The 20330-nt window shown below is 32.7% G+C and overlaps 1 protein-coding gene across 1 annotated transcript; it reads left to right on the plus strand.

Annotated features, from left to right (window-relative positions):
- The first annotated feature begins 12084 nt into the window (after positions 1 to 12084).
- LOC134704885 (uncharacterized) lies at positions 12085 to 14358 on the plus strand. The gene is made up of 3 exons (XM_063563668.1): positions 12085 to 12373; positions 13352 to 13510; positions 14152 to 14358. Exons 1-3 carry the CDS (start codon positions 12172 to 12174, stop codon positions 14292 to 14294), a joined length of 504 nt encoding a protein of 167 aa, XP_063419738.1. The 5' UTR covers positions 12085 to 12171; the 3' UTR covers positions 14295 to 14358.
- The last annotated feature ends 5972 nt before the right edge of the window (positions 14359 to 20330 follow it).

Raw genomic sequence — 20330 nt, forward strand, 5'->3', positions numbered from 1 at the left:
ACAACCTTAAGGGCGCCAGCTCTAGATGTTTTCTAACCGGACAGTGAAAATCTCAGTAATCAATCCTTTAACACGGTCAATGTGTACAGCTTGATAGTTTAAAAACGTGAACAAATCAAGGAAAAGTATTTCATACAAATGACAGTCTACCAATTCATATTGAGATTTCTATTAAGACATTGGCACTCACACCACATCTTCCTATATCTATGATATGTTTTTAAAAGTTACATGTTGTAACAAGAACAATACAATTCTCTATATTCATTCCGCATTGTTAGACTTGTTGCTGGGTTAGTTTTAACATTAGCAACACGACGGTTGTCACATATGGTGGAGGATCTGCTAATTCTTCTGGAGCACATGAGATCACTCCAAGTGTTTGGTGGGGTTCGTGTTACTTAGTCTTTTAGTTTTTTTTCATGTTGTGTCTTATGTACTATTGTTTTTCTGTTTGTCTTTTTCTTTATAAAGCATGACGATGTCAGTTTTGTTAGTGTTTTTTTTTATTTATGAGCTTTCATGTATTTGTGAATCATCATTAAAGGGGCCTCGGTGACCGAGTGGTATAAGTAGATACTACTATAATCACTAGACAGTCAACACTGAAGTTGTAAGTTCGAACCCAACCCGTTGACTTATTGACTAAGATTGTCAGTTTTCCTATCGAAGGCATGTGGTTTTCTCCAGGCTCTCCGGCTTCTTCCGCCAATAAACACTGGCCGCCACAAAATAGCCTAAATGCGGTGCTTAAAAATGGCGTTAAAACACCAAAATATTAAATCAAATCGTACTCATTAAATTATAGGTAAAAGTAGTTTCAAGATATTCAAATGTCATCAAGCAGTCAGTTTAGAAGATACAAATAAAAAAAAAAATCAACAGAGTGCACCCACTTCAAATCAATGAATCTATAAATATTAATCTAATCATTACACTAAATTAATTCAAGAGTTGCGTGCAATTCTAATAAAATCTCATAACTCTTCCAACAATTGTAGAATAAAAAAACGTTGAAGTAGATTAAGTATTTATTTGTTATGGGGCCATCTGAAGGACGCCTCCGGGTGCTCGAATTTCTCGCTACATTGAAGACCTGTTGATGACCTTCTGCTGTTTGTTTTTTCTATGGTCGGGTTGTTGTCTCTTTAACACATTCCTCATTTCCATTCTCAATTTTATTTCAAACATTTGATGTAGGATGAGTATTGATTACATTTTAATAGAATTTGAAATAGATAGAATATGATCAAAGTAAAAAAAATCATACTGAAAAATTCACATCATCGTCATCTACAAAAGATGTCAAACACTCCAACTTCTCAGAAGTATGATCTTTTTTGGGCAAACGTTCGCAAAGAATTGTCGGGCGTAAGATGTATATAGACCAAAAAACGATCAAGGTCCCATATGACTAAAACAAAATAGCAATATAGAGTGTCGAAATTATATAGAATAAATATGTCTTGAAATTTGAAATGCATTTTTTCGAAATTTAGAGATAGTTAGAGTTCGAAGGTTTGTTGAGCATTTATGATCATGTATATCCTGTTTCGAGTACAAATTTTATATTTGAGACAATGTTTAGTTGTTCTACTTCCACTGCAACTCTTTCAACTGTTTTGGGCAAACCACAACTTTGAATTTCAAGCGAATGACGTAAAAATCTGCGTAACGGTTTAAATATGACTTCAAAAGTAAAATTGCAAACATGCCTAACTCCAAAGACAATTCAAATCCCGTATCAAACAACAAAATCAAGAGCCCAGATACATCAAACTAATGGAAAACAACTGTCGTGGTATAGACCTTTCGTCATGTAGAAAACTGATGATTAAACCTGGTTTTATAGCTAGCTAAACCTCTCACTTGTATGCAGTCGCACATAATTCCATTTTAGTGAAAAAAATATGATAGCAAAATAAACCGAAATAATAGGTAGGAATTCTAATACAAAATAGGTTTATACAAGTAAAAATTATGTTAAAAGCTTAATCAGTACAAAAACAAACAAATATGTAAACAAAGAAAACGAAACCGAATGACAAGAATACAAAAAATGCACACAAACACATTGGCGGGGTGCATAAGTACTCAGCGCTCCAAGTGGATATAACCAAAATTAATAAACTAAACAGTAAAGTTTGGTAATTTACAAATACAAATAAAAGAATACTTTAAAACGTAATAAAGATTACCTAGAATTTATGCGTCAAGACCATCATGTTTTATGTGTGAAATTGATACAGAGTATTTGGCAAATGGTTTCGGTATTTTCTGTTCAACTTTTATTTTAAAAAGAACAAGACGTGCTTAGGCATTACCATGATTCATCAACTTTCTGCTGAGACATTGGTCACGTTTTTTTTAAAGTCGGGGAGCATGAGAAATCTCTCGGATAACGAATGAGTTGGGAAATGTATATCCCATATGCAGGTGAAGTTTGTATATTGCTTCTTAGGTGGTGGAAATTGACAAATTCAAAATTGAAATATAAAAAATGTCATAGATTTTGGTACTGAATAAAGACCTGTTATGTCAAACTCATAAAAATCTAAAATAAACTGACAACGCCATGACTAAAATTGAAAAAGACAAACAGACAAACAATAGTACACATAACACAACATAGAAAAATAAATAACACGAACCCCACCAAAAACTAGGGGTGATCTCAGGTGCTCCGGAAGGGTAAGCAGATCCTGCTCCACATGTGGCACCCGTCGTGTTGCTTATGTGATAACAAATTCGGTAAATAGTCTTATTCGATAGGTCACATTCATTAAAGGGAAGGGGATTGTAGTTACGACGTAAGAAACATATCCGATATCATTTGTGAAACGGTTATGGACCATAAATGTCAACCAACTCGTGATGGCGTCCGTAAAATTTACAAAGGGATGATTTCAACTTCACCATTTGGAACTCTTGGTTTAATAGCTTTCTTGTGAGCAGCAACCCTCTATCAAGAAAATCATGATAGGAAATGCAAGCACGGGAATATCGTACCAATTTGGAGATAAATACCCCGTATGCAGGTGCTGCTGGAATGTTGCTATTTAGAAATGGAAAGTTCACAATTGGAAAGCTGAAATCGTCTCTTTTGTAGTAAATTTTTGTTTTCAACCGACCATCATTGTCAATTTCTTAACGTGAGTCAAGATATGAAGCCGACTTAACTGTATCTGTAGTATCCTTTATCTCTAGTTCGATGGGATAGATGCGTTCGACAAAGTGACCAAATTTTGATTTATTTAGTGAAAGAACATCATTTATATATGGTGGAGCGGCGAAAGTTAAAAAGTCGCTTAATTAACGATTTTAAATTACCTAAATACCTCATGGAATTTTAAGGTCTTAAATTGTCTATCGATAATTCAGCTTTAGAAAAATGTTTGTCGTAAATATCAAATGAGGTACAAATGACGTCAAAAATAGCCTTTACTGACGTTACACAATTTGCATCGAATACATCACTACTGATTCAGTAGACAAATTTCATACAAACCCGTACTTAAAAATAATTTGTGAACGAAATGGGTAAATACAGTTATTCTTAAACTTCATACAATATAAGGACATTTCCAAATAGTCCTAAAGTAAAGCACAATGCATCTGAAAATGGTTGAAAATAACAAAATTATCGTTTTCACCTACCATTATTTACACGTGCAGTATAGGTGTATTTTAGAGGCACAACAGTAAAGCCGCCTTAAAATGCTTCAATAGAACCGATTTACTTTTTGAAGTTAATTGATGATAAGATAGATATTTGGCGAAATATCTGCTTTTTGTCCCGATTTCAAGTCCGAATATTTGTCACAGATCTACCGACATTGTTGTGGTTTCTATTTATAGTCCCACATTCAGCGATTAAGCGAAGGTCATTTGTAGTTATTTGTAAGCATATTTCTTGTTCATTTTATATTTCCGAAGCCTTGTGATTAATTTATGTTCTTTGGTATTGTTGTTTGTTCGTTTTGGATGAATTTAACTGGGAAAGTGAACATCATTGTAGGGTGTGCTTGATTTGTTTTTTATTCAATCAAACTGGCAATTTAACAGTCTCGTTAAAACTGGTCCCGACAGATGCAAAAAAAAAAGAAGAGTGGATGTTGGTGTTGACAGTCAGGATCCTACTTCGTCAAAATTATCTCCCCATTACGCCAGTTCATTTTCACAATCTTAGAAACGGAAGCCATTGTAGGGATGACGCGATACCAATTTTGCTCTTGGAAACCGATTAATTTATTTACATTGCACCATTACGATCCTTATATGTCGGTTGTATTTTTAAAGACAAATGTATCAACTAGCTAATGAGCATCAGTTAATGATCTTGTCTGCATTTATTCAACTTAAAACTATTGTCTGATCGGTTGTCAGGTGGAATTTTCGAAAATTCATTAACATTTAAAAAAAATCTTATAAAATATTTCGTGGAAGGGCAGACTAGATTTTTTTAGTGTATGAAGACTATAAACTCTAGTTATCACACACAAAAAATTAGAATTTTTCGAAGATATGCATTTTCATCATCCAACTTGAAAGACTGTCGTCAAGTACTTTCAGTAAAAAAATAGCTATTCGAATACACCTTCTCTGTTTTTGTGACTCATTAGATAGGTAATTCACTTGACCCATATATTTCATCTTTTAGTACTGTGATTGTTTTGTGTTATAACGTCAACCTGTAGCTTTAATATATAAAAATGATAGAATCTGAAGCGAGACGATGTATGAAATAGTCTTACTTTGTACGATATCAAGACAAAATACTCAACTCAAACACGCCCTAACATAAAAAGGTGCATTCGATTTTCTCTTTTCGATATAATTGTTACCCATTTTTTGGATTTTTTTCTTCAGTCACATAATGGAAGGGCAGACACGAAAATTACTGAACTTATAGATTGATATGTTTTCCGTCCGTGGTAATTTTTCCCAAAAAATCGGAGGTTATGCATTTTTGTCATCTAACTTGAAAGATATCCATGTTGTCGACTTGATATCTAATTGTTCTGCTTAACTATGAACTAGATAAATTGAAAACTTATGCAAATGGTGTATTTAAAATAAAACATCTCGTAATTGAGAAGAAAATTGCGATTTTGTTTGTTTCTATTAACTTTTAAAAATCTTGTCACTATAGTAAACAATACAGTAAACATTTATCGCCTTCCCTAATAAAGAGCTTCGATTCTTTTGTTCTATTTCAACCTGGTTTCCGACTGTTGACAAATGTATAATCTGCGATTCTGTTGTTGACGAAATTTTTATAACATCAACAGTATCTGGCAGAAAAAGTCTGATAAAGGCTGCAGCAAAGGGACGTGATGATTTTTTCAGTTATTTAAATGAAATCTGCAACAAAATAGCAAGTGAATTACCCGTATTTAGGTATCATAGGTCATGTTATCAAAGCTACACAAGTAAGCAGAACTTAAAAATCAGTATCTTCATGTATATTCTTCAGCTGAAAAAGAAACACCAAAGATAAATTCCGATTTAGTTAAGTGTTTGGTGCCTGAAAAAAAAATTATCACAATACATCAAAGTAGATATAGGAAGGTGTGGTGTGAGTGCCAACACACGCTAAGGGAAGAACAAAAACTTGCTAACAATGATTTGGACTGATTCGGGTGTGGCTATTCTGTGATATGTATTCGGGTTTAGTTTTCTGTAATTAGTTAATACTTCAGTTTCATTAAGTATATCTCTTTCATATTCATTTGTTAAAATTTACTGTTTACAATAGCATTAAGCTTCTATATAATAAGGATGTTCTTATCCCGTGCATAAAAACAATGCCGTATTTGGCAAAACCTTTTTTAACTTTTGATCTTCAGTGCTGTACAACTTTGTAACTTTTTTCACTTTCTATCTTTTATATCTGGGCGTTATGTATTCGGGTTTAGTTTTCTGTAATTAGTTAATACTTCAGTTTCTTTATGTATATCTCTTTCATATTCATTTGATAAAATTTACTGTTTGCAATAGCATGAATTGTTCTATATAATAAGAATGTTCTTATCCCGGGCATAAAAACAATGCCGTATTTGGCGAAACCTTTTCAACTTTTCATCTTCAGTGCTGTACAATTTTGTACTTTTTTCACTTTCGGTCTTTTATATCTGGGCGTCACTGGTGAGTCTTGTGTGGATAAGGCGCGTTTTTGACGTATTGAATTTTAAACCTGATGCATGCTTTTTGTTATCTATTAATCATGTTTTTCTTTGTCTAATATGTTCTCCTATTTATTTGTATTGTAGTCCTGTAATATTATGTTGTCATTTCGGTGTTATATTTAATTTTGCCATTAAAGTGCGAGGTTTGGCATGCCACAAAACCAGGTTCAACCCACCACTTTTATTCCCCTTTAAAAGTGTCCTGTACCAAGTCAGGAAGATGGCCATTTTTATTTTATTGTTCGTTTCTGTGTGTGTTGCATTTTAACGTTGAGTCGTTTGTGTTTTCTCTTATTTTTGAGATATTGAGATAAGACGTGGCGCTGTACTTGTCTATCCCAAATTCATGTATTTTTTTTCTTCATGTTATATTTGTTATTCTCGTGGTGTTTTGTCTGATGCTTGGTCCGTTTCTGTGTGTGTTGCGTTTCGGTGTTGTGTCGTTGTTCTCCTCTTATATTTAATGCGTTTCCCTCGGTTTTAGTTTGTTACCCCGATTTTGTTTTTTGTCCATGTATTTATGAGTTTTGAACAGCGGTATACTACTGTTGCCTTTATTTGAAGATCAAACACCGTCGAGCTAAATTTGAGACAAATTATATATATGCGTCAGTGACATCGTAGCAACACTGATAGTAACGTCTCCAGCATCCTAGACCACTAAACCATCCGAGTTACAAAATATAGTTTTGATGGTATATGTTAAGCCTTACCTTGTTGATTTAATCTGGGATTGTAACACAGTACATGATTCATAGTTGAAAATAGATGATGTACCTTACATATCATCTATTTTGTCAGTCGTAAAGGAAAAAGTAAAATCACAAAAATACTAAATCAGAGGAATATAATGTTTAATTACACCTTATGTATGAATCCGGGGTTTTGATTGGTCGATAGCCAGTGTATTTTTCACCAATTTACTGTTATCAAATGAATATCATTCATTTTTAACGCCGCCGGGGTATTTGCTAAAAGGATATGCCTTTTTTACCCTCTCTGCCGTGGTATTTGCCAAAAAATATTCTATCCGACTGAACGCTTGTAACGTCACGATCATCAATGCGTTTTAGTACATTAACATTCGGTGTAATTAAACAGATATATCATGTTATTGAGGGGTATTTGCGAAAAATACCAGTCTTGATGATGAATTTCCCTCGCCTTACGGCTCGTGAAATTTAACATTCTCTCGACTGGTATTTTTATCTGTTCAAAATACCATGCATACATATATAAATGATCATGCAGGGTTAAACATTAACTTGTAGCATGTTTTACATAAACAATCAAATATAGAAATGACACAAAATCAATGTAGAAAATGTTTTATTTTTATAACGATATCTTCAAAACCTTCTTTCTGTAGATTTAAATATTGAAAATAATTTAAAGTATAGTTGTGTATTATTGGATACTAAGTAGTTGTATACACCTATTGACTGGGTGTGAGAGTTATAGCAAGTTTGTTGTCCCTGAGGTACCACTGAACTATTGCTCGAGGCAAAGCCGAGAGCAATAGTTGGTATGCGAAGGGACAACAAACTTGCTATTTCCCGCACACCCAGTCATAAGATGTTTTATTATACTGAACAACACAGCCATTAAGTATTTTATATATATACCAAATAACTAATTTTCTAAAAGTGTATATATATCATCTGCAAGAAAACAAAAATATCACATAACTTTATATGCACATGATGAACTATACTTTTTTTATAATTCGTTTTGTATTAATAAATATTTCATTAATTTCAATCAAGACTAGAAATACTTGTGTTAAACTTTCTGTGCTTATAACAAATTCTAGCTAAAATACACCAAACGCAAATTCACTTTTAATATACGGAGAGCGAACCCATATTAAGAATAAGGTACTATATTTTAGATCTTTAAAAAATTTCCCGTGAAGATTTTTTTTTCTTTTTTATAATTGCTTCTTATAAGTGAAATTACAATCAACACAAACAGATCCCACCGTTTACAATATTAGCGGGAGTTTGACGTTGCAAAGCATACGTAACCAAGCAGAGTAGTCAATGACATCATTATAGTCCAATGAAAAATAAGCATGAAAAAGTACGGGAAAGATGATTATGAAACTATTCACCGGGGCAATAGTCTTTGAAACTATTGACTGGCAAATGGTTCTTTGGAATGAATTAGCACAACTATTTCATTACTTTTGATATATAAAAAACACACTGAAGTATAATAAATTATATTATCGTTTGCTTACACATTCATATAAGATTTCAGTAACCATTTAACGGGAGATAATTCTTACTTTTAAGAGGAAAACAACGATACAACAGACATGCTTAAATGCAACAAAAAACGAAATTCATTCATGTGTTATTCTAGTATATTAAACTCGTTAAACAGTTTCTTTTTAGAGATCAGTCTTAGTACCAAAATACGTTATCTGGTAGACACAAAAAGTTGTGTAACACCCGTATATTTGAAAAAGTAAGTTAATATTTCAACTCAGATTATTTGCTTTTATTAAAAAAAAATGATGCATTTAAAAAAAATGAAAATTCATCTTTTACATTCCTATAAAAAGTCACTGAAAACCAACAAAAAAAAAAGTGATCATTTCTGTCGGATCAACAGACCAAATATTGTTTTAATGTAAACAGACTGCCTACCTATTGCCTACCTGTGTCAATCTTTGTAACAATATTTGAGCTAACATTTAAACAAAGTTTGTATGTAATTCAATGAAAATTTGTGTTTCCTGTATATATTTTATAACAGCTCTAAAAGAGGGACGAAAGATACCAAAGGGACAGTCAAACTCATAAATCTAAAACAAACTGACAACGCCATGGCTAAAAATGAAAAAGACAAACAGAAAAACAATGTACACATGACACAACATAGAAAACTAAAGAATAAACAACACGAACCCCACCAAAAACTAGGGGTGATCTCAGGTGCTCCGGAAGGGTAAGCAGATCCTGCTCCACATGCGGCACCCGTCGTGTTGCTTATGTGATTACAAATCCGGTAAATAGTCTAATTCGGTAGGTCAAATTCATGAAAGGGAAGGGGATTGTAGTTACGACGTAAGGAACATATCCGATATCAGCTGTGAAATGGTTATTCCATAACGGTCAACCAACTCGTGATGGCGTCCGTAAAATTTACGAAGGGATGATTTCAACTTCACCATTTGGAACTCTTGATTTAATAGCTTCCCTTCAAAGGGATCGCTACATCCAATACAAATACCTACAGTAACGATAAACCGTAACCCTAGTTTCTTATTTGTACACAACTCGCTTAAAATCTATGGATCGTGTTTATACTAGCCAAAATGTTCGGTTTTTTTTTTGAGATTTTGTTTTTGAGTTTTTGATATTCTACTGAAGCAATTTTGCAAACACTTACTGAAGTGTGAAAGACATCATCAATATAAAATGAACGAATCTAAGAAGATGTTTTTCTTTTTGTCTTTTATTATATGTCTTGTGTGAATTCCACTTCATATGAGTAAAAAAAAACAGTATTTTGTCTAAAATGTCATCATATTATTCTTATATACTTGGTATTGAAGTATTTGCACCAATAACTACAATATTACACTGACTATAAAGTAAAGTAACAAAAATACCGAACGAAGAAAATTCGAAACGAAAAATCCCTCAGCAAATGGCAAAATCAAAAGCTCAAACACACCAAACGAATGGATAACAACTGTCATATTTCTGCTTGTTCACACTATACGGACCTAACATATAGGAGTGTGGCCTTACGTAGAAACTGCTCCAACAAAATAATGAGAAGGACAGATTAATAAGATTAACGGTGCCAATTTTCTTGCACCAGATGCGCATTTCGACAATACATGTCTCTTCAGTGATGCTCGTTGCCAAAATATTTGAAATCCAAAGCTTATATAAAAGATGAAGAGCTATAATCCAGAAGGTCCAAAAAGTATAGCCAAATCCGTGAAAGGAATCAGAGCTTTGCACGAGGGAGATACATTCCTAAATTTATAATAATTTCTATTATTTTGTAACAGCAAATTTTAATAACACAAAAAATCCGTATTTTCATGCCAGTACCGAAGTACTGGCTTCTGGGCTGGTGATACCCTCGGGGACTTATAGTCCATTTATAATAATTTCTATTATTTTGTAACAGCAAATACACTCCGTAAATTTTACGGACACCATAACGAATTGGACATTTTACCACGTGTTAAATTGAGGTTTGTCAATCTTTTAATTCCCGATTGTGACTGTTTCGTTGGGTGTGAATTCGCATTGCTATAAGACTTGTCACGGTACTTTTCTATCCCAAATTCATGTATTTAGTTTTGGTGTTACATTTGTCATTCTCATCGGATTTTTTTCAAATGTCTTAAAGTCTTTTCTGTTATATTCACCCCCTTCATTTATTAGATTTTAGTTTGGTTCAACAAAATTTATACGATATATTTGATTTACAGTTTGATTCAGAAGAAACACCGACATAGCAAGATAATATAATTAATTATCTAATCACTACCACAATTTGATATTGATAAGTATTGTAATTTTCATTGTTATTAATAAATGTAATATCAGTATTACAAATCTAGTCTGAAATCAATCCTAATTCTATCTTATTTTTTGGAATTATTTTTAAAAATTCAAATGTAACTTCACTTTGTGTGTTTTTTTAGAATTTCAAATGTGACGTCACTTTGTGCGTTGGCGCTTTCGCTAACTCGGCTATATATATTTATGTCCTGGACTAGGTTGTTTTATGTAATGTATCCGTTTTTATTCTGTAGTTAGCCACCACTTCACTTCATAAAGTATGAATTATTCTAAATAATAAGGATGTTCTTATCCCAGGCAGAAAACCTAGCCCTATGGGCACAACTTTTTTGAACTTTTGGTACTCAGTGCTCTTCAACTTTGTACTTGTTTTAGCCTTCGCACTTTTATCATCTGAGCGTAACTTGTAAGTCTTGGGTGGACGAAACGCACGTCTGGCGTATTAAATTTGAAACCTGGTACCTTTTGTTAGCTATTATTCGTATGTTTCTCTGACCTATATGTTCTCCCATTTATTTCTATTGTGGTCTTGTCATGAAATGTTGTCCTTTTAATGTTATATCAAACATTGACATAAAAGTGGGAGGTTTGGCATGCCAGAAAACCGAGTTTAATTCCTTTTTTTCTTCTTAAAATGTCCTGTACCAAGTTAGGCCATTGTTATATCATAGTTCGTTTCCGTGTATGTTACATTTTACTGTTGTGTGGTTGTTCTCCTCTTATATTTGATGCTATCTTTTCGTATTTTTTTACAATTCTGTCATAAAGTTGAGCTTATAATCGCATAATGATGATTTTTTCTATATAATCCATACAAAAAAATGTCATTTTTTGTCACAACCTGTAGCTTGAGAAAATGCGTATTGACCTATGATTTTTATTATACTATTGAACATATATCAATACATACCAAGGTGTATAGCATGTGTACCAAACACTACAATATTCCACATACCATACCACCGTATCATTCATATATACCTGGTATGGCAGTATTTGTACCTTCTCCAATACCATACCACTGCATATTTCAGTATAACTATATTATGGAGTACTATACCCCATACCGTACCACCGTATCATTCCTATACATACATCAATAACATACCACATACCTTCTCATTATAACACATTACCGGTACATACGATACAATCGTATGGAATCATGTTGCCTTATCAACAACAATGTGTATTGATGGTTTGATTTGGTATATTGCATAAAGAGGCGTATACTAATGATAAGATTTGTCGAATCAAATACTTTATACATTTAAAGGTGTTTTCATTATCAACCAAAACAAAATTTTACTTCTATTATCAAGTTCCTTCATGTTAAATGACTGTTTATTGTAGCAGCAAGCGCAGTATAAATGTGTGCCTGCTTATTTTAATTGTAACATTTCGACAAAGAAAACACAGAAATCAAGATGGGGATATTCGGTGATGCTAAACCTACTACTATAGCTGGCTTCATAGTTGCCATTGTTTCGTTTGTGTTGCAACTTACCAGTTTTGCCACCCCGTATTGGATGCATATCAAAATGGGAAATGTAGATTCTCATTTTGGTTTGTGGCAAATGTGTCTTCCAACAATATCCGGAACAACGGAATGTTCACAAATTGAATGTGGTATGTAAATTGATGTTGATGAATTTTAATTCATGCATTTAAGCAGAGACATATAATAATGTATTATATGTCTCTGATTTAAGTAACAATCTTTCAGCTGCTGTCTTGCTTCTTTTTTTCTTTATTTACTTTTTAAAATATCTGTGAATCAAAATACAAAAAAAAGAATGTACTCAGATGAATTATTTTACCAAAATCAAATCTTGCATTCTCCATATCCGCAGTGACTTCTGTTCATTGCTTTTCTATTTTTTGTGTTTTGCACCTTATGTTGAAGACCTTATGTATTATATTGTTTTTAGATTTTGTTTTTGTTCAGTATGACTATTTTCTACTTTATAATTACTCCATTTAATCTATATGAAATGCTGTAAAAAAAAATACAAATTCATAAGGTCGATTAAATTACTTGAAATCAAGCATAGAAGTTGAAAGTAAGATTTTAACTTATCGGTCGTCCCACTGTCTATATCACTCTGTTCATCTCTTAATATTATTTCGTATCATGTCTTTGTGACGTCAAATACGTTGACCCGGCCTTAATAACTTTGACCCGGAAATATCAGCGACGTCATAATGTTTAAACCGACGTTAATAACTTTGACCCGAACTTATCAAGTCATCTTTTGTGTGCTGGTAAAACAAAGAAAACACTTCTGAAACACCAAAATATAGCCCGATAAATCGATTATCAGATTATCTGCATATTGATATTGTAAAATATCAGCTGCTTGACATGATATGAAGGCTTTTTGATCTCGTTCGCTACGCTCACTCGACAAAAAGCTTCATATCATGTCTCGCAGCTGATATTTTACGATATCAACATGCAGATGACCTGATAATCGGTACTTACACGTAAAACTTTAAAAAAAATACTATAAGGTATATTACCATATGTGTAGTCATGAGATAATTTCTCATTGAACTGAGTTAATATTTAACATTAATAATACCAATTTATATTAATTATCGTAGAAAAATTTGGTTGTCCCAGTTTTAAAGGAACCCAGGCGCTAGAAACTTTAGCATTCATCATCTTGTTGGCTGCTGTTGTCCTTGTAGCAGTTCAGTTATTTATGATGAAGGATAAAGATATACTGAAGAAGGCAGGAGCAGTTTGTTGTATTGTAGCAGGTATTGTATAGAAAAATTATAATAATGGAAATAAAAATAGTTATCATACAATTGATTGGTGTGTTTGTAACGAACAAAAAGTTATTTTCATATTTTTATGTTTAGTCAGCTGAATATTGCAGCAAACATGTAACTACAATTGAACTCATTCATCGCCCTGTCAGAATGTTGGCAATTGTATTTCTAAATGACGTCTGTTTTTGTAAATATTATATTTTTTGCCTTACTGGTGTTTACCCCTCAGCTATTTTGTTTTCTCTTACCTCGTCACTTAGAACAAATTATATAAGTGATGGTAGGAAGAAAACTGTTTTTATACATATAAAAATATCTTTCTAATTTTCACTTTCTTCATTGAGCTAACAAACACTTTAAAACAAAAGATATCGGTAAGCATGATGTAAGGGCATGGAAAATAATAAGAATAACACAACTTATTTATCATTGGTAATTTCGTATAAAAATACATAAATAATAACTGCAGTGATGACATTTTGTTTTTCATTAAGATATATTCGATTAAGAAAGTTTCCTGTCTTACAAACATTTTTTGTTTGTTTCAACATATATGTAAAATTCATAGGTTTATATAGTATGAGGCTATTTTACCTTAAATAAAGTTTTTTATTTTTATTTTGTAGGTGTTTTTGCCCTTATTGGAGTTATAGTGTATGCTACTCAAAACGGTGTAAAGACCAGTAATCTTCATTTCTCGTTTGCGTTCTGTATTATTGCTGCAATTGGTGGCATTGTTTCCGGTGTTTTATTAATAATGGGAGGATAACAAGATATTGCATTACAGCGATATTTATAGACTGAAAGTGTTATCAGGGCAAATGAGCAGTAAATGGATGGAACTTTGAACACTACAACTGATAATAAAATAATAATAATTCTTCATTTCACTTATTACTCGCAAATTGTTCTTTCTGAACATCTTCATTTACTTCAGCATGCTTTATTTACTTAAGCTTAATTAGCATATAACAGTTCGTTTTTTTAAAGGGACATCAGGTGTCAAATTCATATTCACTGATTTGACTCGAATTCTCATATTTGATTTATAACATACTAAAACGTATATCCAAATTACAAAAAGACTGAAATCACAATTTACAACGCATGGGCTCGATAATATGTATCAGATTTTCGTCCGTATTTTGGTATAGACGCCATCTAATCAACCATCCAGATGACCTCCGAAGACTTCCTACGGCCACACAACCCGGTATAAATATAGATATAGAGAACAAACTCGTGCAGTTGGATTTGTTTGGGCAACTGATCGATTTCGTATCATTATTTAAAAATATACGTTATTCATCGTTTTTACCGGTATATGACATTTTTTTATTATCGAATCAGTCATTCAAATGGTTTTACTCCTTTTTCACTTTCAGTGTTGACACTCTATATTTGATAAATGAACACGCTAAATATATGCGTAATCCAACTCCAGCTAAGGGGTTAAATTGGAGGTTACACGAATCCGAATTCGATGAGGTCGAATTACTCACTTGTATGTGAATAATTAATCAGCAATTTTTCTCATCATATTTTGACAAAACTTAACCAAACAAGCTTCTTTTTTGTCTTTATGTTAATTCGTGTATTTGAATTACTGTCTCATTGACATTATGTCTCACATCTTCTTTAGACTTTTGATTATCAACCATGCTGATTCGAAGACTATTTCATTATTGCTTTATCAATACAAAAAAATTAAACGCCGTTATTTACCTCACATCTCGCACAGTCAAACGGATCTTAGCGATGATTTTTTTTCGTCCGCAACCGGAGAAGTGATGGCAATGTTTCTATATTTAAGTGTACTATTATGATCTTTTATGTTATTACGAATCATCATATTGATTTTATTAGAACTGATAGTATTTACCCATATTAAAATGTCATAAATTTGTCAGTTAAGGAAGCAGGCTTGTCATGTTTTGGATTTTTTGTAAGATTGTCGAAATCCTCTGTTTTTTTCCATTTGAAAGCCTTGCAAAAAATGTGCCCGGTGACCCCCATTTTTCTTTAAGTAAATCTTTCACATGTATAATGATAAGCCATCTTTAGATGTCTTATAAAATTTTAATTACTTTTTAACAGTTTTTGAGAACTTCAAGTTGTCAATGATAAAGCTATGAAAAGTCAAGAGAGAATATTTTCCCGCCAAAATTTCATTGGCTAATATCTCGAAAACAAGCACGGTGACCTATATATTTTGTTTGCTTTTTGCATTCCTTTATCAATCTCCTATCAATATAAACTAGTGTTTTGAAAAGTTAATTACTTTGAAACTAAGAAGCGAACTCCCTTAAGGCGGTATGATGTCTTTCGCCATCTACATGGAATTTTTCCATTTTGCATTGGAGCCAGAAAAAAAAACGCACGGTAAACCTATCTTTTAAATTCTTATAATAATCTCAAAACACTTCTTAAAGGTTATCTTTTCGTTTGTTATTTTTACAATTCTATCATTAAGTTTAGCTTCTAAACGCATAATGATGTTTTTTCTGTATAATCCATACAAACAATGTCATTTTGTCACAACCTGTAGCTTGAGAAAATGAGCGCTGACCTATCATTTTTATTATATTTTTGAACGTATATCAATATCTACTACAGTTTGGCAAAGTATGAACAGATTCTATCATTTTTTATTTAGACACCCATACCACCTTAAGCAGATAAAAATCATGGTTCCAAAATTCGGATATCGCATGAACTCAAAAATATTGATGAGAGATCGGGTATGTCTCCTGGTATGCATGCATCCCCGCCATTCCAATCGATGACCATTAATATAGCTGCCCCATCAGGTTTATTCAGAAGTTGCTTGCTTTTCTATTAAAACAAAACTATACAAATCTCATTACTCTTCCAATAATCATAGAATTATCAAAAGAATGGCGAGGTAAATTTACGAACATTTGATGGAAGAATTAGTGACTTCATCGTACATAAGCAATCTCCAATAGACAGAATATCCTCAAGGTCATCCTACTGAAATTTTATACAATAAATGCCAAACACTCATATACAACTAACAAGTAAGAATTTTTGGGGGCAAACGTTCGGTAAAAAGTAAGCGTTCAAAAGATGTGCATAGGCCAAATATTGTCAAAGTCCCATATAACTAAATCCGAATACCGAAATAGTATGTGTAATTTATATAGAATAACTATGCATGTCTCAAAATATGATTTTTTTTTATAAGCTTAGAAACAGCGCGTTCATATCGTCTTCCGAGCCGAGTACAGATAAAATCTATATTTCGGGACAAAGTATAGGTGTTCTATTTAAACTGCAATTATAACAAATGTTTCAAATGAAATGTTTCAGGAAAACCATATTTTTTTTATTTGTAGCGGACGACATATTATTCAGCGTAGCGGTAAAGATACATCATAAAAAGTAAAATAACTAAATGCCGAACTCAAATGAAATATAGCAAAATAAAGAGTTCAAACATATCAAACGAATGAAAACAACTGTATTCCTGATTTGGTACATACATTTTCTCATGACGACATGGTGGATCAAACTTTGTTTTATAGCTAGCTAAACCTCTCACTGGTATGACAGTCGCATAAAATTTCGTTATATTGACAGCAATGTGAGAACAACAAAAAAATGACATAATAGGCAAAAATGTTGAAGCAGCCAATATTGTGTTATATTCTTAATCGTAATAAACACAAACAATTATGTCAACAACCAAAAAAATGGTATATATACAAAGCACAAAAACAAAACTGAATGACAAGAATAAAAAATATTACCACAGCACAACAACACATAGGTGGGATGCATAATACCCATTCACACCAAAAGGATATTACAAAAAATGGACTAAACAGTTAAGGTTGATAGTTATCAAATGTACTTGGCTTATAATTTGATACGCCAGGAGCGCGTTTCGTCCAAATAAGACTCATCAGTGAAGCTCAGATCAAAACAGTTATAAACTAAAAAAAAATTAAAAGTTGAAGACCATTGAGGACAAAAATTTCTAAAAAATAATAAAATTTACAAATACATATAAAAGAACACTGTAACACGTAACTTGGATGATAAACAATGGCAGTACTTAGAATCTATACTTCAAGACCATTATGTATTATTTGTAAAAAAGAAATTGCAAACAAAACGTTTAATAATTTAAATACGTCCGAAGCGCTTTTCTGGATTTACCTTCGTCTGGAAAACTCAAAGCCAGACATTTGAAATCCGAGGATGTATAAGTTCCGAAACCGTTGAAGAGATATTTGACAAAAATACCTAAAATTGAAAGCCAAATTCATCTTAAGTCAACTTTGCCTGAGGGAGTTGAAACCTTAGTTTCTTAATCATTTTAAAATTTATAAACGGACGATTTTAGAAAAGTTAGTTAAATCCTGTCAGTAACGAAGTACTGACTACTAAGCTGATGATACCCTCGTGGACTGATAGTCCACTAGCAGAGGTATCGACCCAGTGATGTAAAAACTTGAAAACAACACGTTTAATCATTTTGATGCGTCCAAGCGCTTTTATGCATTTACCTTCATACGAAATATTTACCAACAAAATCTTGGTATTTTCTGAAGAACTGTTTTAGAAAAAGGACGAAACGTTCTTTGACATACCCTCAAAGTGTGGCATCTTCAAGCTCTTGGAAATTTTAAGAAATGTATATCCAATAAACAGGTGAAGTTGGGATATTACTTCTAAGGTGGAGGAAATTAATAATTTTAAAATTAAGATCGTCTCGTGTATCTTCGATTTTAATACTGAGATGACTGCGTGTGTCAAATTCGAGGTATATGTCTAAAGATGAGGTGGGGAGAGTATCTGATGTTTCATTGTTTCATTAATTTCTAGTTCTGGAGAATATATCAATGGAACCCAATCAGAAACATTTGGATTGGTAATGTCTTTTTTGTTCATTTTTCTGCAGTATTGGTCTGCATGTTTTGCTCCCCATTTCAGACCTTCATCTCCCAATTGATACGATATTCCCGTGCTTGCATTTCCTATCATGATTTTCCTGATAGAGGGTTGCTGCTCACAAGGAAGCCATTAAACCAAGAGCTCCAAGTGGTGAAGTTGAAATCATCCTTTCGTAAATTGTACGGACGCCATCACGAACTGGTTGACTGTTATGGAATAACTGTTTCACAAACGGTATGGGATATGTTCCTTACGTCGTAACTACAATCCCAAGGTTCTCTTTCATGAATGTGACCTACCGAATTAGACTATTTACCGGATTTGTTATCACATAAGCAACACGACGGATGCCACATGTGGAGCAGGATCTGCTTACCCTTCCGGAGCACCTGAGATCACCCCTAGTTTTTGGTGGAGTTCGTGTTGTTTATTCTTTAGTTTTCTATATTGTGTCATGTGTAATATTGTTTGTCTTTTTGTCTTTTTCATTTTTAGCCAAGGCGTTGTCAGTTTGTTTTAGATTTATGAGTTTGATTGTCCCTTTGGTATCTTTCGTCCCTCTTTTTCACCAATTGATCTCATTTTGTTTTAATTATGTAATATTGGATAAAGTATATACTGTCTAAATGCTGATAAGAGTTTGTCGTGATAAGATTGGTAAGTTAGACAGTTTTTATTATAGAAGGATTGCTTGTTCTATATCGATCATATCTCATTTACTTTTGAAGTATATTACTGAAATATGTCTACATAGAGTCAGACCTTTGCTTGAATGGGTCTTTATTGTAGAAACTAACGCAGTAACTTTCAATAACTGCGAATATTTTGATGTGACGAATCTATCAATTATGAGGAGACCAGTCCAGTTTTTTGCTTGAACTTGTGTTTATTGAAGCAACTACTGTGATAAAGACATGGCTTGAGATATGGCCTTTGTCAGTCTTGGATGTTTTTTTTTCTATTTTAGTTTATTTATATGTTTTGGAGCTAAGTGTGACGTTCATTTTCACTGAAGTAGTACACAATTTCATTTAGGGGCCAGCTGAGGACCACCTCGCTGCGTTGAAGTCCAATTGGTGACCATCAGCTGTTGTCTGCTCTATAGTCGGTTTGTTGTCCTGTGGCATATTCCCCATTTCATTCTAAATTTTATTCAGTATTACAGTAACTGCAAGTATTCTGATGTGAAAATCAAAGCCGACGGAAGACCATAATAACGTTCACTAAACTATGAAAAGGCCAGACAATCAATAACAGCCTTCAATTAATATCAAGATGATCCAATTACATTTGGAGCTTATTTAAAGCTTTGAAATATACAGAAGGAATTCAATCCACCGTAATTAAAGACAACAAAAAATAGCAACATAAACCAAGATAAATTCTTGAATGTTCATTCTTTTTTTTTCTGTTACACAACTTTTAAATCCGATCACTGGAAAGGATTGAAGTTACTCGGAAATGTTTTGTTCGTTATGTTGATCCGAATTAAGCAACATTTTAATTTAAAAAATGCATTACATAAAACTAATAATAGTATATACTAGTGTGAAGGAGGTTGTATACACTCTCCTTGCATGTATTGACTGACTTATTTACAAAGCTTGGACTTTTTAATTAATCTTTTTATACAACGATTGTTTAGTTTCTTTTAAAATTCTTGTATCGTGGTACTTGAAATTTATACAGTTCAAATAATTTATCCAAACCTGTCTTTCTGATTTCTGAACCCTTTTAATAATCATTTATAGTAAGTACAGAATTCCATATGATGTATTAAACAAGATAAAAATAAATTGCTGTTAGGCTCATAAAATCATTTTATAATAATTCACTGTTTTATAATAAAGATTCTCCAAATAAGAATATGGGGACAGCATGT

This window comes from Mytilus trossulus, chromosome 2 (genome assembly GCF_036588685.1).
Source record: "Mytilus trossulus isolate FHL-02 chromosome 2, PNRI_Mtr1.1.1.hap1, whole genome shotgun sequence".
Classification (NCBI taxonomy): domain Eukaryota; kingdom Metazoa; phylum Mollusca; class Bivalvia; order Mytilida; family Mytilidae; genus Mytilus; species Mytilus trossulus.

What these genes read in the sequence shown, in the direction of transcription:
- LOC134704885 (XM_063563668.1), top strand. Translation starts at nt 12,172, where the DNA reads ATGGGGATATTCGGTGATGCTAAACCTACTACTATAGCTGGCTTCATA. An exon ending in ATGTTCACAAATTGAATGTG is followed by an intron (nt 12,374 to 13,351) that starts GTATGTAAATTG and finishes TAATTATCGTAG; the next exon opens with AAAAATTTGGTTGTCCCAGT. An exon ending in AGTTTGTTGTATTGTAGCAG is followed by an intron (nt 13,511 to 14,151) that starts GTATTGTATAGA and finishes TTTATTTTGTAG; the next exon opens with GTGTTTTTGCCCTTATTGGA.